The 21,907-nt window shown below is 40.0% G+C and overlaps 3 protein-coding genes across 5 annotated transcripts in view; 2 read left to right on the forward strand and 1 right to left on the reverse strand.

The window, feature by feature from the left end:
• Positions 1 to 21,907, forward strand: part of LOC113686302 (uncharacterized) — a 54,026-nt gene that overhangs the window by 3,467 nt on the left and 28,652 nt on the right. Inside the window, exons 8-26 of one of the 2 annotated variants that reach the window (XM_089209454.1) lie at positions 305 to 373; positions 847 to 927; positions 1,333 to 1,435; positions 2,125 to 2,168; positions 2,573 to 2,622; positions 3,276 to 3,374; positions 3,817 to 3,907; positions 4,426 to 4,564; positions 5,261 to 5,363; positions 5,908 to 6,038; positions 6,732 to 6,866; positions 7,410 to 7,462; positions 7,674 to 7,772; positions 8,331 to 8,448; positions 8,710 to 8,775; positions 13,050 to 13,162; positions 13,366 to 13,459; positions 13,682 to 13,736; positions 13,873 to 14,422. In XM_089209454.1, the coding sequence (XP_089065580.1) occupies positions 305 to 373; positions 847 to 927; positions 1,333 to 1,435; positions 2,125 to 2,168; positions 2,573 to 2,622; positions 3,276 to 3,374; positions 3,817 to 3,907; positions 4,426 to 4,564; positions 5,261 to 5,363; positions 5,908 to 6,038; positions 6,732 to 6,866; positions 7,410 to 7,462; positions 7,674 to 7,772; positions 8,331 to 8,448; positions 8,710 to 8,775; positions 13,050 to 13,162; positions 13,366 to 13,459; positions 13,682 to 13,736; positions 13,873 to 13,934 (1,705 nt within the window). In that variant the 3' untranslated portion in view covers positions 13,935 to 14,422. Of the gene's footprint in view, positions 1 to 304; positions 374 to 846; positions 928 to 1,332; positions 1,436 to 2,124; positions 2,169 to 2,572; positions 2,623 to 3,275; positions 3,375 to 3,816; positions 3,908 to 4,425; positions 4,565 to 5,260; positions 5,364 to 5,907; positions 6,039 to 6,731; positions 6,867 to 7,409; positions 7,463 to 7,673; positions 7,773 to 8,330; positions 8,449 to 8,709; positions 8,832 to 13,049; positions 13,163 to 13,365; positions 13,460 to 13,681; positions 13,737 to 13,872; positions 14,423 to 21,907 lie in introns of those variants that run through there. The other variant, XM_089209455.1, reaches the window with a different exon arrangement.
• LOC149043324 (uncharacterized) overlaps positions 15,752 to 21,907 on the reverse strand; it is a 7,058-nt gene continuing 902 nt past the window's right edge. The window contains exons 2-3 of one of the 2 annotated variants that reach the window (XM_089209451.1): positions 18,658 to 21,333; positions 15,752 to 18,554 (exon numbers count right to left, since the gene is read on the reverse strand). In XM_089209451.1, the coding sequence (XP_089065577.1) occupies positions 18,517 to 18,554; positions 18,658 to 21,333 (2,714 nt within the window). In that variant the 3' untranslated portion in view covers positions 15,752 to 18,516. Of the gene's footprint in view, positions 21,334 to 21,907 lie in introns of both variants that reach the window. The other variant, XM_089209450.1, reaches the window with a different exon arrangement.
• Positions 21,878 to 21,907, forward strand: part of LOC113686340 (uncharacterized) — an 11,396-nt gene continuing 11,366 nt past the window's right edge. The window contains exon 1 of the mRNA XM_089209458.1: positions 21,878 to 21,907. This exon is cut by the window's right edge and continues 51 nt beyond it. The gene's annotated coding sequence lies outside the window, so the exon portion shown is untranslated.

Genomic DNA, 21,907 nt, shown 5'->3' on the forward strand with positions numbered 1-21,907 from the left:
ATTCTTGAGACACATTTCAACATGATCTGACTCTGAAATAGAGTTCAAAGTTATAGGCCGAAATACTGCATTAAAGTAGGAAATAAACTTGGCCACAATTTCGATTCTGAGGTTTTTCCTAATGTGCTGATCAGAGCAAAAAATAAATGAATATTTAGCAACACTTTAAAAATGTTATTTATCACCAATAACTTTTCATAGCTTATGACTGCAGGATTAGATTCGGTGCATATATTTAAAATGTATAGCATATATGCAAGCTTTGATTAGTATGATCATACATTCTGCCAATTTTTTTTTTCAGGGTAAACAAAGCACATGATGCAGGAATAATCTGCATGTGCCTGGCACGAGACTCAGAAAACAATACCTGGTAAGTTACAGACTTCGTACATAATATATAGATTTAGCCAAGCCTAAAAGTGGAGCTCGCATTTTTTTTTCCTGCACATCTCAAGGGCACAATGCTTTGCCCCGGCCAGGACGAGAACCTGGATTGTCCAACTCGGAGCCCAGTGCACTGACCACTGGACTACTGAACAAAGCTGTGGCGTTGGTGTGCTCGCAATACAGTTGACCACACATGTTAAAAGTAGCACCTTGTACGGTCGTACTGTCATACATCCAAATTTTTTTTGGCTTGATGGGTTACTACTATTTTGTATAATTATGGGGCTACGCTTTGCGAGCTTTGCTATAAATGGGAAATTAATTAGGGCATCTTGTCAATTTCAATTTTGAATAAGACTTGTCACCTATCTAATTTTGGTTGTGTTTGAGTAAATAAGTTGTTGCCATTTATTGAATGCACAATGTATGAGCAACCTTTTTGTTGAATTTTTTCAGGGTGTTAAGTGGTGCTTTTGATAAGGTTGTTAAAGTTTGGTCTCAAGATGGACAGGTCATGCATAAATTTGATGGATTCAGGTACAAGATCTAAAACAAAATGAAGTCTCTTAACTGATCACAGTACATTCTTACTGTTGGCCTTTCCTGAGAATTAAATTTCAATTGTGTATAAAAGAACAATATCCCCTATTTGTTGAATTCTTTATTCTTAGAAACTGTCTTAAGTTTTTAACAAATAATTAAAACTTAGGAGTGACAGGATCACCTATTTTTCAAAGATCCTGATTTTGACAGAAGCATTATAAGTGGTGTCAATTAATTTGACTTTGAACCAGATATGTACTTAAGCAAGTCTTTGTACATCTCTTTTGCATTATTACCAGATACCCTCTGTCAGAAAAAAATAACTGTATCTAAACAGCGACTGACATAAAGTTTAATGTCTCTGATTTTTTGTCTACTGGACTGTTTTGCTGTTTACAGTACTGCAGTTACTGGAGTCTGTTATGTTAGACCAATCAAGACTATCTGGGTGGCAGCAGGCACTGCTGAAGCTGCTATGTATGATCCAAAATCAGGAGAAAATGTAAGTCAGTGATACAATTCTATTATTTGCTTTTGGACAGCTCAAAGTAACTACACATGATATTTTGAATGGTTTTGTGAAACAAGTAAAATTCAAGAGAAGGTTCAGAGTCACCTTAAATTTTCAAAATTTAAGGTGGCACTCTTGTTAAAGAATGAATCATCATATGCCATTTGTGATTTTTGGATGAAAAATGGGGTCACCTGGTTCACTAGTGAATTACAATAGGTTGAAATTAAGGGTGTTTTAAGAGACTATAGTGTTGCTATGGTCACCTATTATGTCAAAAAGTGATTAATACTTGTTTGCTAAAGATTGGGCTTGTCTTTACAACTTGATCAAGAAGACAAAGGATGTTAGAATTGTGACAGTATTTACAGTTTGTTACTAAAGAATTGATGTTATAACTTGATGAAAGCAAGAATGGCTATGAGCCACCTTAATTGAATATTTCTCATAAAGACAGGAAAGGTCATCCCCAGAGAGTAGTCTGCCCTCTCCCTCCACTTCCTCCTTTCCCTTCACTTTGTCCCATCCTTCCCCTCCCTCTTCTTCCTCCCCTCCCTCCCCTCTCTTTGTAAAATTACTCATTAACACCTTGTCAATATGCTATTACACAACCTTTTTATTTTATCAAGCTGAAGTGAAATGAAAATGTTTGAGGTGAACAAGATTCACATCTCTTGCAGGTGACAGATTTCATAGGAACGTTTCAAGATGAGGAAAGTAATGGGTAGGAGAGATTAACACTTTGATCCCTAAGAGTGACTAGCATCTAAATTCTCCTTACAATATCACCCCTGAAAAAAAACATTAAGGTCATGAGAATAAAGGATATGATCACCAAATAAGGAAGCTCTTGATTATTCAACAAATTCTCCTTGTCAGCACCTTAGTAAATGTGTAGAGAACAACATGGAGAATTTGTCTGCTGATATTAGAGTGTAAAAGGTTAATGCAAAGTTAAGAGGTTCATTCTCAATCACATGTCACTGTCTTGAGAACTCAAATTTTAGATAAAAATGTCTATACAATTATATACAATTAGGAAAGATTTATTTGTATTGGTGAAAGTGTTCTGGTCGTTAGTTTGTGGAGTGTTTTCCCATCTTGAATTTGTTTCATCCTTTTTTCTAGTTTTCCTCTGGTGTTATTTCACTATATCTCTGACTTAGGACACGTAATAGGTAGGTGCTCTGCACAGTTCCTGTCATATCTTTTAACTCACTCAGACTCTAGGAGATGGTCAGAAATTGTAAGCCACTAAACACTGGTGAAAAATGAGCAGTGAGATGCACTTCCATTTAGAGTCTTCTCAGTTTCCATTTGGGTTTCTGAGCTCGTAATCTCTGATTATTATTCATAACTGGCTGCAAATTGTAAAGGGCAGCCCAGTAAAAATGATATTTTTACTGTGTAAGGGGCTAGGGCGTGGGCAAGATTTTGTTGAGGAAGGGGGGTAGGTCTTGGAGTGACAGCTCACTGGCAGTAAGGGGAATGCTAGATTGTTTTATTGTTTTAAGTTATCATTTTTTCTTGACAAGAGGAAGTCAAATGCACCACAAGGCTCCCTCCCATCAGCTATGCTTTAGAAGCAAACTGGAGGGGAGAGGGGCTTGTTTTTTTTTAATTCCTGCGTGACAACTTTGTTCCCACAACCTGAAAGCACGCTAAGTAGACGCAACAAACTTCGCACATGCGCAGTAGTTTGACAGCTGAGTTTAACAAACCCATTGAGTAACAGTTAGGGAGAACCTGTACCTAGGACCACAGGACCCCCATTATGTCTTTGTGAGTTGTGATGCATATGATTTATAATTTAACACTTGAAATCCTTTAGGAACAAACAGCAGGCGACATCTGATTGTGTGGAAATACATTTCATCTGGATGTTTAACAACACTAAAGAACAAGTGTGCAATGGAGTCTCTTACTTACAGTACGTAATTTCACGTTCCATATTGATATTTTCTGTGGATAACAACTAACTAATATTTGTCAAAAGATGAAACCAGTAACCTAACTCAACGAGGAGTAATTTGCAGCTCAGTGGGAGAGCATCATAACGCGGAATCTGATAGTTTTAGGTTCGATTCCTCCTAGGGGCTCAGTAAATTTCTTCGTCCCGTGCTGATGTCGAGGCGAAAAAAAAACATCCTTCTATAGATGTCAACAACTTCCGGCAACGTACAAACTTACAGACGAAATTAAGCCTTTACACCCAAAAATCAGTTAGCACATTTTCCAAACTGTTCTATGGTGCTGACAAGAAAACTTGTTCCCTCATACCTTACACATGATATGCTATGTAACATTTAAAGTTTGCTTATTCTTAGCCATGCTAGGTCACTTATATCATTATTTTTCGAAATTTTTTCCAGCTCGGAAAGTTCCTCTTTTGATATTCAGTGGAGGTAGTAATGGTCACGTGTCCAAGTGGGAACGACTTCAGTCAAACAATTTCATGTACAGGTAAATAAAGGTCATCCTCACTCTCCCCTCCCTGAATGTTATACTCGAAATTTAAAAACATCTTAAATAAATGAATGAATAATGAGTAAAAAAATGAAGTGAAATGAATGAATTCATGAAGAAATGGATTTATAGATAGATTTACGAAAAGGGAGATATTTAACGAAATTTTTGTTCATCGGTTGTTTTTTTCTTTGTTAGACTCGAGTAAGAGCCACATGTTTAAAATGTGATGTATGCTATTAAAAGTAATATTTTTTGTGACTTTTCAATTTTGCTGGGATGTTTGACAAACATAGAGGCCATCGCGCTATCACTGGACATCATTCGAGCTCTCCTGTGATTTTCCTTTTGCATGTTTGTGTTGCGTATTTATTAAAATACAGAAATCTACACGATGTACTCGAAAACTCTTCGGTCGATCGAAAGGAAACCTCAGAAGTCTTCGTGTAATCTCCGGAAATGGTCTTGATGTCATAAGATGTGTAACATCCATGCTCTGTGTGTTTCGTCTACAGCAAAGAGATATTCTTACAGAGTGAAGCTAAGTCTCGCTTAGCAGCTCAGATCGCGGCCAAGTTCGATTGGCGCAGTCCAAACAGGAGTGCTAGTGGTGAAAACAGGCCGAGACCTTCCTTCCTAAATACTATAAACCAGGTATTTATCCGACAAGTAACTTTAAAAAGAGGTTGAAAGTGAAGCTGGCTCGTAAAACCAATCCTGGTGTACGTTATCCCATTGTCAGAAGTATGAAGCGACTTAGACTATTGCTACTCCTATTGGACGTTAGTCGATCGCAAGTTTTTTTCGGTTTCACTTGTACTTCTGGGCAGAGAGAAGCGTGGTGAGAGTTAAGTGTCTTGCCTCAGAAACACAACACAATGACCCTAGCTGGAGTCCAGCGGGCAAACCACGTGAACACCGTGTCGCCCACAACATGCTACTTACGTTTGTTATTAGGAGTTTTACTAAAATTATTTGGATTATTAGTGAATAAAGAAAACTAACCTCTCCAGATACCCGCCACAAAAGAACTTGATAGTAATTTACCGAACTGAACAACAGTCACTTACAAATTCCTTGGTACTCGTATTGTTTTCAGTCATTACATAGATGCTTTAGTTAACCATACGAGAGCAAATATTGAAAGGTAAAAAGATTTCCCGCCCAAAATGCACGTACGCGCGTACACATGCGTCATTATGGCGGGAAAATCGCCAGGTGGCTTGGTTGGTTCTAAGATTGTGCGATTTTATGTACAAGATACTGATACTCAATTTTCACCAAGAAAGAACTCTTACAAGACTCTCTAACTTGACAATTTTGTGTCTCAAATTCCTTCTAATGTTTCAGATGTCGTCTGCTTCTGAACACACCAGCAACATTTCCCTGTTGAGATCCGTTTTTGTGGAGAACCTTGATTTATTAGTAGTGGCATCAGAAGACAATAATATTTGTAAGTAAATGCAAGGGTGAGGATTGGATGTTTTTAGCGGAGGAGGGTTGGGGTCACACCGTTTAACACCCAGGGTACCCACCACGGGTAAAATTACATGAAATTGAAAACATTAGATAGTCTTGACCTGACCTAAAAGTATTATAATTTTATTGTGTGCGAATGTTTTTCAGTAGGGTTGTTTTCGTTGCTTTGGCATTTTTCTACATAGATAAAAGTCCGTTCGGCTGATTCGTGCGTTTTACGGTTCACTGACGCTAACTGAACACTGAAAAGTCCTCCTATGAAAGTGACCTTCCTAATGAAAAAAAAAATCACCCTCTATCTTATAAACAAGTAGAGTTATGCTTCCTCGTAAAATTAGGGATTGGTATCTTTTTTAGCATCAGAATTTGTAAAATTTTCTGTAACTTTTGATGACAGGCGTGATATTAATTGTTTGATTTTTGTCGGCCCCATGCGATTACCTGTGCAAATTTTCTTCCTTAAGGTTTGAGATTACAATGACAGTGGGTGGTTAAAGCTGTGTCTTTTGTTTGGACAGATGTGTGGGGCTTTGACGAGGACGCTGTCAAGGTTCTGGAAAACATGAGACCTGCAGACGAAAATCTTATTTACAAATACGCAATTCTGCTCGGTGAAAAGGCCTTCAAGCCTGTGAAGAAAGACGTAGAGGTACGTGTTTGCCTTTCACATCCTTACTTCAGGATGTATATTCTCCATACTGTTCTGTTTACATCACCTAAGGTGCTGATAAGGAGAATTTTTTTGACAATCAAGAGCTTTTTCAGTTGGTGATCATTTCCTTCATTCTCAGGACCTTTTGTGTAATTCAGGGGTTTTATTGTTAGGAGAAATTAGATGCTGGTCAGTCCCAGGAGTTAAAAGGTTAAGAGATGCACATCTTCCATTCGTAAAATGTATCATGGGCAGCTCTATTTTTTTATTGCGCATTAATCAGCCACACGACATACATATTAAGAAGTTAAATCTTAGTTTTGTAAGCATTTACAGTTTGTCTTCTCACAATAACTAAATGACATATTCCTTATTTACCACCCATATCTACGTCACCTAGAATCTTAACATTACTTATTGTATCCTTTGGCGAACTGAATAAATAAATTAATAAGTAGATAAGTGGTAACAATATTTAAAACTTCTCACATATTAAGCAGAACTTTTGATATTAGTATTCTTGACCCGCAAATTGGCTTTCCTTCCCTTCTGATCATTTCTTCTTGTTGTGTTCACATAATAGGCGTTGAATCTGTCAGATATTCTGTTTTGCTTGTTTGTGTTTGGATAACTTTTTGAGAGCCTGTTTCCAGATAATTACTTACTTTGTCTAACTATGTGTATTAACAGGGCTCTAAGGAGCACGATTCAGTAACCAACAGGGTGGCAGGATTCATTTGTAAACACGTGTTCACAGAACATTCCAGCTGTGTAACCGGGCTGGCTGTTGTGGGGAGAGAGGCTGGGTACAATACAACATACTTGGTGAGATTCATTTTGTTGTAACTGTTGATTAAAGTTAAGGCTTTAAGCAATCCTCAAGATTATTTTCCGATCTATTCAAGATAGCATTCTTGAACGACAGTTTTGTTACACAGCGGGGCGCCATTGAGAGAGAGAATATTCTTGAACCGCAGAACCATGTTCGAGGCGTTCAGTTAGTAAATATAAAAGTGAGCTCGATGGGCATAATATTAACAGCTGAGCGATAAAAGGCGCGAGGTTTTCGGTAAGATTGAAAAAAAAATGTTTGGGATGAGTCGTGTAACGATCAATCATTGAGGTGTATCAGATTCTGGTCTACTGAAACAAACTTTTGTTAAAAAGTTTCACCAGTATATATTACGCGACTCGAGTCAAACCTCCTTACATTTTTCGCTTTGCCGCTTCTATGGCGCCGTTTTACTCTCGCGCTTCGTTTTATCAACTGAACGCCTGAAACAGGCTAAAGCACTGATGAAGTAGGAACTTATGCACTTGAGCACTGTAACAGTTCAGTTTATTTTGTACCTTTTCTTCGTCTTTCAGCTTAGTGCTGGCTGGGATCGACGGATCTTTTTGTGGGACCTGGAAGCATCATGGTAAGACTCGTGAAATATGTTCACACCATTTAATATTCCCTTATATTTAGAACTTCTAACCCTAAAATTCTTCCAAATAACTCAATTAATGCTTATACCTAACTTATACCTACTTGTCAAGATTAACAAGCTATTTGCTGTCGTCCTAACATTTTTCTTTGAAAGCTATCAACATGATGTAAAACGAAATTTTACGTTGCATTTTGTATAGTTTTCACGACACATTCCGCAACACTGATCCCAGCGCCCTTGAGAGCGATGAGCTGGCCTCTGATGGTATCATTATGGACCTAACCTATAGCGCTGAAAGGTATGACTTGGTATTCAACGCTTAAGTCAGTAAACGGCAAACTTTCATTTGAAGAGAGGAGTCGGTCTTATCTTTCAGTACCTCAAGCTACCTCGGTGACTCTCGGGGACTGGATGATTTAGTGTTATCGATTGAGTTTATAACGTAGATTGGCCACCAGGGATTGGGGCGAGGAACCGGCTGACATTTTACGCTGGAAAGGAAAGAAGGAGAAATGTTGGGTTTTGACTGTTGCACTGGACCCCAATTGATAGGCGTAAGTTCCAGGCCAAAAGAGTGTCAATACGTTGTAATTTTAGATTAGGACTACAAATTGTCATCTGTCAGCGGAACATGGCAAGGGTAAGGTATAATGAGTAATGCAAAGAATTGTACCCCCCCCCCCAGAGGAGGAAAGAGGACTAACGGGGAGGCAAAGAGGCGCTTTCGAACCGCCTCTATAAGTGTTAGGGACATCTTAGAAGAACTCTTTTTTGATGAAACACTTGGGCAGTTTTGGACAACAGCTTTTTTGCGCATATCAAGTTCTTTGTATCCATGTTATTCTGCCCTCTTTAGAAATGAGTTCGCTTATGCTTCGTCTGACAAGTTGGTGTACATTAGACAGTTCTCTGACCGCGGTGCAGAAATGACTTTGTCAGCGGTGTTACAGGGCCACGAGGCCGAAGTTACACAGGTAAGAACGCTTCAATCAAGACTCGTTGCCAGGTTCCTCTCGGTCTTGGCGTTTATTCCGATGGTGTATTCAGGGTACGGGTTTAGTTTTTTATGAACATGCATCAAATAATGTTTTCCAACACGTATCATTTGCTTCTTGACTATATTTAATCTTTTTGCAGAAAAAAAGTTTCTGTAGTATAGTTATTCGAGTCATCAAGCTGCTAAGCGTTTACGACGACATTATTTGTGTGATCAAGAATTTTTTACTTGTCGAAAGGTTCGCTGGAATGCTGTGTTGAGCAAATGGATCACGGGCTCAGAAGATGGAACTATTCGTATCTGGGTAAGGTCATCGTGTACTGTGTGACTGACATCTTGAAACTGTATATTTTGAAGCAGGTGCAATGGAGCACCAGTAAGTGTGCAAGGAATAACCTCTTACTGACCGGGTGCTAGAGCCATACTGGGTAATATTGGCCTGAGGCAGTCGTAGCATATGGGCGGCCGTCACCACCAAAAATACAAGGATGTCAAATAGATCAGCAAATACGTAGATGGCTTAAGGATCAGTTGCAGGATAGCATAGCTAATAAAGGAATGGCATGGCCAAATTATAGACAGTCTAGTTTTCCTTAGTGAAACAGAACACCCTAAACATGAATAGTTTAGCCAAATGAGAAACGGTCTAGTAGCCCATGTTGAGTTGGAACATGAGATTGTGAAATGGACTAGCTCAATTACGAATAGCTTAGCACTCATTTGCAATACAGTACTCAAACGGTGTAGCGTTGCGTTAAACGGTTCAGGGTAACGTCGAGTAGTACAGCCTACGCACAAACGGTGTAGCGTTGCGTCAAATGGCTCAGCGTAATGTAGAATGGTACAGCGTACACACATATGGTGTAGCGCTGCGGGAAATGGCTCAGCGTAATGTCGAATGGTACAGCGTACATAAAAACAGTGTAACGTTGTGTGAAATGGCTCAGGGTAATGTCGAATGGTACAGCGTACATACAAACAGTGTAGCGTTGCGTGAAATGGCTTAGCGTAATGTCGAATGGTGCAGCGTACATACAAACAGTGTAGCGTTGCGTGAAATGGCTTAGCGTAATGTCAAATGGTGCAGCGTACATACAAACAGTGTAGCGTTGCGTGAAGTGGCTTAGCATAATGTCGAATGGTACAGCGTACACACAAATGGTGTAGCGTTGCGTGAAATGGCTCAGCGTAATGTAGAATGGTACAGCGTAGACACAAATAGTGTAGCGTTAGGTCGAATAGCTTTGCAAAACATCAGACGCTCTATCTGAACATTAAATTGCTTAGTATTACTTGAAATATTTCGATGTTGTGGCGAATCGTCGTGGCGTGACGTGAAGGCTATGCCACTCCTTTATTAGCTATGCTATCCTGCAACTGATCCTTAAGCCATCTGTGTATTAGCTGATCTATACGACATCCTTGTATTTTTGGTGGTGACGGCCGCCAAGGCATCTCGCCGAAACCACCAAAAATACAAACCGCAAATGGAACAGCGATCTGCTGGGGGCATGACGTCATCGAATGTGAAGACTGACACGAAACCATTATATGGCGTAGCCGCTGGGGTGTCTACAAAACGAAGACCCCTGTTAATTTCACATCGGTTGGTGCTGAGGAACGCTTTGGGTTAGTTTTTTTAACTGTCCGTGCCTTATTCGGGCAAAAAAATTAGGGTCTTCGGTCTTCGGTCTTCGTTTTGTAGCTTTTGATATGACCGCAATTCAACCAAAGAAGAGCGAAATAATCAGGCCGGCGGTAAGTCAGGCTTTTGCCAAAATGCAAAACGCAAAAAGGCGAGAACTGTCAATCATTTATGGTTGGTGAAAAGCGGCTAGATTTCATGAGCTTTATGTCTGTAGAGTGCAATCAGCCGGCAAAAAGTTCCGTTGTACGTGTTGGCACTAAAGTTGACGTCAATAGCTTGCAGAGAAAAGGTATTTGTCTGTTTAGAAATTTTAAAAATTGTTTCATTTGTGTTTTTTTATTCTCCAGAAATGTTTGGCTTGTGTCAGTTAATTGCTCTGAAAGTTTGTACTTCCGGTAAAATGTAAATTACCTTTTTTCGGGTTCCGGACTAAAAAGTGAGAAATTTACAAGTCAAGTGAGAGCAACAAGAGTTCCAACTAAAAAGAGTTTTTCAAATGAAGACATTCAATTATGACCCAAATAAGAACAAATAACGCTCCCGGTCTTCCTTAGTGCTTTAAAAAAGGTAATTTACATTTTACCGGAAGTACAAACTTTCAGAGCAATTAACTGACACAAGCCAAACATTTCTGGAGAAACATTTCTTTTTTAAAGCACTAAGGAAGACCGGGAGCGTTATTTGTTCTTATTTGGGTCATAATTGAATGTCTTCATTTGAAAAACTCTTTTTAGTTGGAACTCTTGTTGCTCTCACTTGACTTGTAAATTTCTCACTTTTTAGTCCGGAACCCGAAAAAAGGTAATTTACATTTTACCGGAAGTACAAACTTTCAGAGCAATTAACTGACACAAGCCAAACATTTCTGGAGAATAAAAAAACACAAATGAAACAATTTTTAAAATTTCTAAACAGACAAATACCTTTTCTCTGCAAGCTATTGACGTCAACTTTAGTGCCAACACGTACAACGGAACTTTTTGCCGGCTGATTGCACTCTACAGACATAAAGCTCATGAAATCTAGCCGCTTTTCACCAACCATAAATGATTGACAGTTCTCGCCTTTTTGCGTTTTGCATTTTGGCAAAAGCCTGACTTACCGCCGGCCTGATTATTTCGCTCTTCTTTGGTTGAATTGCGGTCATATCAAAAGCTACAAAACGAAGACCGAAGACCGAAGACCCTAATTTTTTTGCCCGAATAAGGCACGGACAGTTAAAAAAACTAACCCAAAGCGTTCCTCAGCACCAACCGATGTGAAATTAACAGGGGTCTTCGTTTTGTAGACACCCCAGCGGCTACGCCATATAATGGTTTCGTGTCAGTCTTCACATTCGATGACGTCATGCCCCCAGCAGATCGCTGTTCCATTTGCGGTTTGTATTTTTGGTGGTTTCGGCGAGATGCCTTGGCGGCCGTCACCACCAAAAATACAAGGATGTCGTATAGATCAGCTAATACACAGATGGCTTAAGGATCAGTTGCAGGATAGCATAGCTAATAAAGGAGTGGCATAGCCTTCACGTCACGCCACGACGATTCGCCACAACATCGAAATATTTCAAGTAATACTAAGCAATTTAATGTTCAGATAGAGCGTCTGATGTTTTGCAAAGCTATTCGACCTAACGCTACACTATTTGTGTCTACGCTGTACCATTCTACATTACGCTGAGCCATTTCACGCAACGCTACACCATTTGTGTGTACGCTGTACCATTCGACATTATGCTAAGCCACTTCACGCAACGCTACACTGTTTGTATGTACGCTGCACCATTTGACATTACGCTAAGCCATTTCACGCAACGCTACACTGTTTGTATGTACGCTGCACCATTCGACATTACGCTAAGCCATTTCACGCAACGCTACACTGTTTGTATGTACGCTGTACCATTCGACATTACCCTGAGCCATTTCACACAACGTTACACTGTTTTTATGTACGCTGTACCATTCGACATTACGCTGAGCCATTTCCCGCAGCGCTACACCATATGTGTGTACGCTGTACCATTCTACATTACGCTGAGCCATTTGACGCAACGCTACACCGTTTGTGCGTAGGCTGTACTACTCGACGTTACCCTGAACCGTTTAACGCAACGCTACACCGTTTGAGTACTGTATCGCAAATGAGTGCTAAGCTATTCGTAATTGAGCTAGTCCATTTCACAATCTCATGTTCCAACTCAACATGGGCTACTAGACCGTTTCTCATTTGGCTAAACTATTCATGTTTAGGGTGTTCTGTTTCACTAAGGAAAACTAGACTGTCTATAATTTGGCCATGCCATTCCTTTATTAGCTATGCTATCCTGCAACTGATCCTTAAGCCATCTATGTATTTGCTGATCTATTTGACATCCTTGTATTTTTGGTGGTGACGGCCGCCCATAGTAGCAGTTTGGACCGAGTGCAGCGAGCTCCGTGACAAACGACTGAGGGCTAATATTCCCCAGTACGGCTTGTGCAAGCGAGGTATGAAAGTGGTTTGATATATGGCACTCGCAAAAAAAAACTTGTTTGATTTGAAATTGCCGGCTTTTTGGAGCAAAAATACACGGCTTATGACCGTTTCCGTGGAAAAGGTCCGTATGGCAAAATCCCGACCAGTTAAGAACCAATCAGAACGCCGAGATTTACCTCAGGACTACCTTGCCACATAATAAACCAGGGCTATGACTGATCTTGAAAACTCGCCCCACTCTCTCTTAATCAACAAGGCGCGAAATTAAATCAATGGCGACTCGGCAACTGCTTGTGAGGGCTTTTAAATGTTTTTACTCTGAGTTCTCATTGGCTGCTTGTGATATTTTCCTTTGTGCTGATTGGCTATTGCGATTACTCTGGTTGTGAGATTATCATAGTTCATCGAAAACCGCTCTGATGTATTTGTACTTTTGATGTTGTTGCTGATCGCAGAGAGGAGATGGAATGGGGTGCGATGTGGTGCTCACTGCTCAAGGAGCTGTTTCAGCTCTGTGTATTGATCAAGTGAACGGCTGTATTGTGGCTGGAGTCCAAGAAATCATCAGGTAAAGATTTCGCGACATGTATGACAAAGATATCTTGTCAGAGTGGCCGTTCGTTGTCACGCAAACAAGGAATGGAAACATATTAGATGTCTTTTTGTAGTGTCGGAACTGTGTCACGCAAACAGGCCATGAGAGCGTGTGGCGAATGTTGCAGCAAAATTACAGGGGCAAATGTCACCCAATTTTTTTTGTTTCATTTCCAGGGTTTATGATCCAGACACACGCAAGATTGTGCAGAAGAATCTTGGACACAGCGATTCTGTGCGATGTATTATTCATATTCCTGAGAGGAGTCAGGTATTTATCGTTTTTTTTACGGTTTTAGTTATTAGCTTGCTAGGAACTGTATGGTATGATTTTGAGAATAGGGTACAAACTTCTGGCGTGGAAATGAGGTTAAGAATTCTTTGCCTCAATTTCATGGTATTCAGGCCCCAGACCCCTCGCATGTCAAATTTTGAATGTTCTTGGGTATGCTTTCAATTTTTATTGACCCGTTACCTTACGTTATTCTTTCAGTATATTTCCGCTTCTTGGGACAAAACTGTAAGGATATGGAACGCATACAAGAAAAGTGAGTTTCTTGGTTTATGCCAATTGATTTCATTTGTTACCACATGAAGGCCAATGTACCTTGGAACCTTGCAATTGTGTTAAAAAAAAGAAAACAAAAAGCGTCGCGTGACATCTTTCTTTATGGTAACTTTCAGCTCGCAAAAAGCCTGCGAAAGAGATGACAGACTTTCCTGACTCAAGTAGTGGTAGTTTTTAGTGTTATCTGAACGTGGTGAAGAACTATCCGGGTAAGCCTCCTTTGAGTTCACATCAACTGGACAGTCCATTTTCTTTTATATAAATCGTTTCTTACATTAACTGTGTGCGTCCAGACTCTTCGTGTCAGCTTTGTCTTTGAACGCTGGATATAGTGTCACGCTGTCTAACTGTCACGCAATACTTTTTTGATCTGACGATGTAATGAATCGCAAAAGACTTGTGTTAGGCAAATGTTTAAAATTTCAGTTCTTTTGTGTACGTAACGCCGTAAGAGTGGAATGAGGGAAAAGGTGTATAAAATTTTCATATATTTCCATGTATAAAATTAAGAAAAACTTAAATGATATTTTCATACATTTTATTGTAAAATTTATTTAAATGCGATATTTATGGCTTAAAATTTCTCCGTATGTGGAAGAATAAAGGCATTGGAAATTCAGTATGTCGTGTCCCTCGTGGAAAATTAATGATGCCTCCAGGATAAAAGTCTATTTTCTGAACTTCAATACTCTTTGCAGCAGACTTGTGCGTCACTCAAATCAGTGAAAAAAACACTGTGTTGTCTTTATTGGCGTGAAATGACACAGTCTTGGGTTGTAGTTATGTCACAGTCCATTGCACCGTTATACTGCAGTGTAAAAATTTAGGTTATATTTATGAAAACCCTTCATACAATAAAAACACTGTCGTTCGGTTGTTGGTCCCCTCTGTCCCGTGACACCAGCAAGACAAAAAATTAGCTGTTACAACCCCTAACAAGCTATTACGTTGAACGGATTCTGTATTTCTTTTCTCAAGAAAAACCCTCATTAAATCAATACAAATCAGTTTTGACGTCTAAGTGCCTCGACTGGACATAGTTGTGAACAGATAGGTGTCTTTGCTATTTTCACTGACTTGACTTCGCTTGAAAGGAATGTGAAGTTTCTCTTTGATCCCATTTATATTTTTTTAGAGTAAAACTCATTATTTGTAGAGTTAGTAGGATTACGTCCAGTACAATTACGCGTTAAATGCCCAATACCAATTGATTGTGTTATTAAAATGAAAGAAACTCGGACTTGGAAATTCTCATCTCAGGTTAGACATTTAATTTTTTTTAAAAACTTCCGCTTAAAAATTATTTCCCCGTATCACTATAATTGACGGAGTTTTCGTGTTATTCCATTCGCTACGACCTTTGTGTCGATCAGAGTCAAAATTATAAACACGGCCAACATTGTTATTTTTCGGTCGAAACATGTAAAGCTCACAAAGTTAGCGTTTCCTGAACAATCAATATGAACTGTTTAATATTCCTGCCTTTGTATAGTTCAATATTTCATCGGTATCAAATTCGTTTTAGTTTTCCTATACGTTCCCAGTTTTATTCAAGGCAATGTGGTAACCATCCGTTCAATTTATTTTTGTGGAAAGATCATTTATTCTTGGTGTAACTCTTCCCAAAAATTTTTAAAATATTCTATCTATTATTGATAGTTTCGTTTCTAACTCAGAACATGGATGAAAGGTATTTCCTAGTTGTTGTTATGGCTCAAAAGTCCTTCCATCACTCAGTCACTCTGTTAAACTTGCGGCGACTGAAACAAAATTCAAACGAGGTGTCGCTTTGGGCGTATGGCCACCTAGCCTACGTGCAGCCGTACCCTCCCCACCCCCACCCCCACCCCCACCCCCACCCCCCCCAAGGTGAAATGGAGGGAAGATTCCCTCGCTTCCGTTTCACCTTGCGGGGGAAGGGTACGGTTACAGGTCGGCTATTGGCTACCAAGGTGTTTGGGACTATTTTACGGTTCGCAATCACGAGAACCAAAGTGACGGTTAATTAACGGAGTTTTATTGTCGATGAAAATCAGAATACTACAAGCTAAAACAACCAAGTGGCTAAAAGCGACCGTAAACTGAAATAATACGGTGAATTCCTATCAATCGAGGCGAAAACTTCCGAAATATAAGATAAAGGCTTGTAAAACAAATCTAACTTAATTACAACTCAAAATCGCGATAAAAATATAAAAGGCAAAAAAAAACTACCTCAAGAGATTCACGCAAACAGTCAATAGCCCAAGCGTTGTCAAACTAAAAGTTGGGCATTCAGTCGTAAACGCCAGGCGTGATTTTCGCCACTTATCACAAAGCAATTAAAAAGGTACACAGTACAATAGTCTTTATCTAATCAAAATAAAAGAAAACTAAACCTTAGTAAAATAAAAGAATAAACTTACATAGCGGTTCCCCTTGCGCCAAAGGTTACAAAGTTACAAGGGGAGCAAAGGTCAAGATCCTTCGAATTACTAAATAAACTGAAGAAAGGACGCCAAGGTCGTCTTTTATATGCGCGTGGGACGCAAAAAGGACGCTAAAGCGTCGGGTTTCAAGAATAATAGATGAGCAAATAAACATTAATAAACATTAATAAACATTGTAACGAAGATCGTAACTAAGAGGAAAAACGTTATCAAGGTAATTACTAATCAGTAAAATCAGTTAGTATCCGTAACACACTCCGTCACTCCTCTCTTCGGTAAGTGCGCTGACCAGCGCATAAGCATTTTGCATGTGAAGTTTCTAAGTGAGGCTCAACTGAAGGTTGAGACTCTGTCAAAACTTGAACAGACTGCTGATAAAAAAAGAACGCGTATTCAACTGACTACTGAGATCTGAGAGCAGTAAATTTCACTGATGGATGAAAAGTGGGCTGAAATTAAGACTGTGTGGATTTGGTTTGCGCTCTTATTGGGCATTTGACGCGCTCTGATAAAAATACTACGCCAATGGGGCGTCGCACATTTTAGTGTTTTTAGGACTTCGCTTTTAAACTTATCGATCCAGAATTTGAATATTAATTGGAGAAGCAGTTGTGGTTAGTGGATTCACACAGGACGCCGTGGTTTCTCTGCACTGTTCAAAGTTCAAATAAAGGCGGAGTGACGGAGCATGCGCATTTATCAACATAGGGTAGTCGCCTACAATGGACATAACTAACGCAAAGGGCCCCCCCCCCCCCCCGCACACACACACACACACACACACACACACACACACCACGCTGTAACATAGGTAATGTGGTTTGTACAATTAGAAGATCTTCAAATTGCGATACCCATGATCTGTAGTTAAAAAAACTCACGAAATATTTAGATAAGCCTTTCCAAGCATTCTCATAAAGGTACTTTCACATTCATTAGATATTACTCAAAACTTGAAAGTAGCTTGCGTAAAGTTCTATTACGATCACGTAGAAAGAAGCTAACTCTCGTCTTCACCCTGGACGGACAACTGTATGTCATACTTTCTTTTTAACCATCTTGCTCGAGCAGCTTTCCATAAAATGATCACCACCCGTACAATTTGCGAAAGAAGGCACAAGATGAGGAAAGTAACGGAAACAAGAGGTATAACACTCAGTAATACTGCCTCTGACCACAAAAGAATGGAGAAATACCGTTGATTGATACCGCTGAAGTCACTTCCTGTACGCGTCAGGCCAACGTTTAGTACTCCTACAACGACCAAGGTTGCCAAGGAGACGGTTTCGGTGAAGTTGGCACGACACTGGACGAAGGGCCTCTGGGAGATATGATGCAACAGGAAAACGAGGCAAAGGATCGTCAGACACACAGAACGCATAAGCGCATGGTCCAACTGCCACCAACCAATCACAATTATGAGGAATCGACGACCAATGAGAATGCTCTCCCAGTAGATCCTTCCGTCTGATTGGTCATCTTGTGGCTTTGTAAATGGACCGCATAGAACCTCAAGTAGTGAATGTTTGATGCTTGTGGAAGAGTTTGAGTCATGTTCCTCGTCATGACCTGAGCTTGCAGTTGAAGGGATTGCTTGATAGTCCGGTCTCCTGGTTATTTTGTTCTTTACGTGGTGATACAAAACAAAGAGGAGATAAGGAAAAGGTAGGATGCTGGCAAGTAAAAATATCTTTCCTGAAATCTTGCCTCTATAGAGCTGCAGCGAAGTAAAATACAACGTGAGTATAAACGGAAACAAGTTCAGGGCAATGACAACAATAGCAGCTCGCTGCCACCTTTGGTGCCAGCAAAGGTAATGGGCATCGTAATACCAGCGGGACACTTCCTGAATGCTTACACAGTGAAGTAATCGCACTGTTGTACCAGTCACTGCTGAGTAACCTAGCAACACTATTTCCAAGACAGCTCCAAAGTAAGGACCAGCTGGCGGAAGAGTTGGCCTGCGCTTGCGTAGTTTGTTTAGACCGCTGTGCAGAAGGTAAATAATTGGTATCGAGAAGAGAATTGCCATGACTGTCACCAAGGGGAACATTGTTTTCGAAAGTGGTGTTAAAATCGGCCAAGGACAGATCCTCCAGTTTGTATTAGCATATAGTTTTAAGTTAAAAAGATTAGTAACGGGCAAGACAATCCTATTTCTCAATATGTTTTTGACCCCATATGACGACACAGTCAAAACTCCAGCCACTTGATAAAAGTAAAAGATAATTTTCAAAAAGCCATAATTCGGCGAAACACTTTTTCTGGCGGTGCCGTCTAGGCTGCAAATAACTTGGTTATTGCCCTCTTTGCGTCTCGGAATGAACCATGTTAATTGTTTTCCCACTTCCTCAAACACTGGGGGTTTTCTAACGAGATACAAGGCAAATAATGACGTGAGTGCGAAAAAAACAACCAAATACCAACTATGGGTGCAGTCTTTCGCTCGAACACACTCTGTTGTAAACAAACCTTCAGTGAAATTTGGTTTACATTGTCCGCAAAGGATGCCTGTCCTATTGCCTTGGCAACCGGAATGCTGGTAGCTGTTGTTGTCATAAGAGCATTTGTTATGGGCAGATGGCAAACAGCAGTAACCTTCTGGACAAAGCTGAAAGGAAACGTTGTCTTTGTTTTCAGGATAACCCCAAAAGTTGGGCTGAGCAGCGAGAGGTAAAGAGCAATTTCCACCAACCGGGCAGGGATAACAATTTACATGCTTGTCACTAGTTCCCCTCTGAATGCTGTAGGTTCCCTCAGGACATCGCTCGGTGGTAAATATAGTCGATATAGTCGATATCGTGTCTAATTTAGGTCCAATGATAGTATCGTAGTTTCCCGTAATATTACGCAGCTTAAGTTTGGTGTTGATCGGAGTTTCAATTCGCACAGAGCTGTCCAACAGTCCTGGGTGGACTTCTTCTACAACAATGAGATCTATGCTGTCTGTGCTGAAAGGATCCGAAACAAACGAACTGTTACGTATACTCATACGTACGTTTTCAGAATTTGTCACCGTCAAAAATCCCAAGTATGGTGCCACATGTCCTGCAGATTCAAAAACTTGAGAATAGTTAAACTGTTTAAAGGAGGTATTTCTGATTTTCAACGTTCCTAAGCACCGCTGCACGTTTGCGTGGGAACTACCTATGCCACCAAAATTATTTATGAATTTGCAGTTTTGAATTTTAGTCGTATTAACTTTGAGCAGTTTAAGGACGCCTTCAGATCTTCCAAAGTTACCTCGGAACTCAGTGTTATTGATGATTACCTGGCCGTCGACGGTCGTTTTGTCAGGAAAGGACAGATCGATATGGACTACTCCTTCTTCTCCAAAATTGTTCAGGAAAGTGCTCTGATCCAAGTGGAACGAACTATTACTAGCCGCACTCATTACTCGCAAAACAGAAACTTCACATGGCCCAATGCAGCTGTTGTTAACAAAAGAAACGTTTTTCAAGTGAAAACTCTTAGTTATGACTGCCAAAGTAAAGTGGATATTTCCACTTATCATGGTGTCCTCCACGAGAACATTCCCTTGTTCGCACTGGTACGCTATCCCACCAGAATTTCCGTGAATTTTACAGGAGCTCATTATTTTGAAGCCCATGCCTCTAGTGATGATCATGGCACCAGTTTCACAATGGTTAAAGTTATGACTGTTGTTGACAAAGGTCAAGTTTTGTAATGTCACTCGTGGCTGAAGTGAGAGTTGTGAATTTTTACCGTAAAGAGCAAGAATGCTGATATCCGAGCCATAATTGCACAGGAATTCACTGTTTCGAATTTCCACGTCCCCAAGGAGTTCGCGCACCTTAGCATAAATAGCTCCAGCAATGTCTGTGGGGTTTTTTTCCTGTAGACCCTGATTATACGCAAAAGTGTTATTGATTAGTGATAAGTTACCCATGTATGACACGAACAACGCTAAGGCACCTCCTCCTACTGTAACGTGGAGAGAGTTGTTATTTATCAGTGTGTTATTTATGAAATGAGAGCACTTAATACTTATCGAAGAAGAACTGTTGATCCATGCATCATGGAATCCTATCGTCATGGCGCCAGCCTGAGCTAAATGCCGGCCTTCGTTTTGCACAAACTGACAGTCCTCTACATCCATTAAAAGTGACGGTATACGCACAAATGTGCATGCATCGCCAAATTCAACTTTGTTTGAGGTGAAGTTTGAACTGAGCAGCCAAACTGAAGCTTCCTTTGTAAAATTGCTGACCTCAACTGCTCCACCTTTATTCTCAGAGAACAATGCTCTTTCGATTTTCAGCTCAACTGAGATCCCATCATGGATTTGGACCGCTCTGCCTGTATTTTCTCGAAATTGTGACGACTTGAAATCAGTGTACCCGTTTGAAAAGCCATGAACGTCCAAGATAGTTACTTCAGCCACATTGTTTTCAAAAAGTACTCTCTCCATAACGAGAACTAAGTCAGTTCTGTTTATGCCAGCAAAAACTTGAAAACATGCTTGACCTGAACAGATATTATGCAACACTCTTAGATCAGTAAAATTAGCTTTGATACTGCTCTGATTTGCTTGTAAGTTTTGAATAGACATGTTAAGTATGGCGTCTCCTTCACTGCGTATCTCATTGTTGACGAATGCAGAACTGGAAATGTTCAAATTAACGGAAGAATTTCCATAAATTGTAACACTACTGGCACTGTTGTTTCGAAAGATGCATCCATATAGTTGAATATTTCTCACCACAAAGAATTCATCAAATTTCAAGGTGAGTGTAGGAACAGAGCTGTTTATAAAGCTGCAGGCGACCACGTTTAAAGAACATTCAAAGAGATGAATTGAAGTGTTAACGAAGGTGATTTCTTCAAAAAAGACTCCTCGAGAAGCCATGCCGCAAAAAAACCGAAATCCATTCGTCCTACAAGAAATAAACGCTCGACTGTTGTAGCTGCGCAGAACTAAACCAGCTAGATCCAATCCTTTCTCGTTTTGGCACGGATAAGGGTCACGTGACGTTCCTGTGCCGTCTATATTTATTATATCACCATCACACGCATGCACAGTAACTTGCTGAATGGTTTTACATGGCGATGACGCATTGAGCCCGCAGTTATTTTTAAAGGTCCCATCGTATCTTGAGACAAACCACTGCTTGGCATGGATAGTTTCTATTAAATAAGAACAATATGAATAAATAGAGATTATGGTTTAAACTGTATTTTTTCAAGGATTTCCAGCCCAGAGAAAAGACGTAACTATACACGTCTAAAATAACGATGCCTTTTTTCTGTGTTTGATATCGCCAATCAACTGCAGACACGTCACTCGCCCTTTGTGCCACTTTGTCAGGTTGATGAATGAATGACAAAGTGTTCACCAAAAATGAAGTCAACTTTTCTTTTCAATAAAGGTCTATGTTGCTTATATAACAAGATTCTGATTATTTTGACAAGAAGAGCACTAACTAACGCGGAAGGTAACAACAGTAACTTTCCGACTACCCGTCATGTTATTCAACGTGACTGTCTTTGAAATGAAAATTAACAAACCCACGTCACGCAACGTCACGCTATTTCTTACAGATTAGCTGTCAACCCCCTCTTCTATTTATCACTTTCTATAATTACGACCATTGTGTGGCTATTCTGACCTCTTGAGAAATCACGAGACTGCGTTGTGACACACGACAAGTTTCCTGGGGAAAGTCCCTCCACTTCCTGTTTCGTTAAAGCTGATACAATC

The sequence above is a fragment of the Pocillopora damicornis genome, chromosome 6 (assembly GCF_964200805.1).
Source record: "Pocillopora damicornis chromosome 6, jaPocDami1.2, whole genome shotgun sequence".
Taxonomy (NCBI): Eukaryota; Metazoa; Cnidaria; class Anthozoa; order Scleractinia; family Pocilloporidae; genus Pocillopora; species Pocillopora damicornis.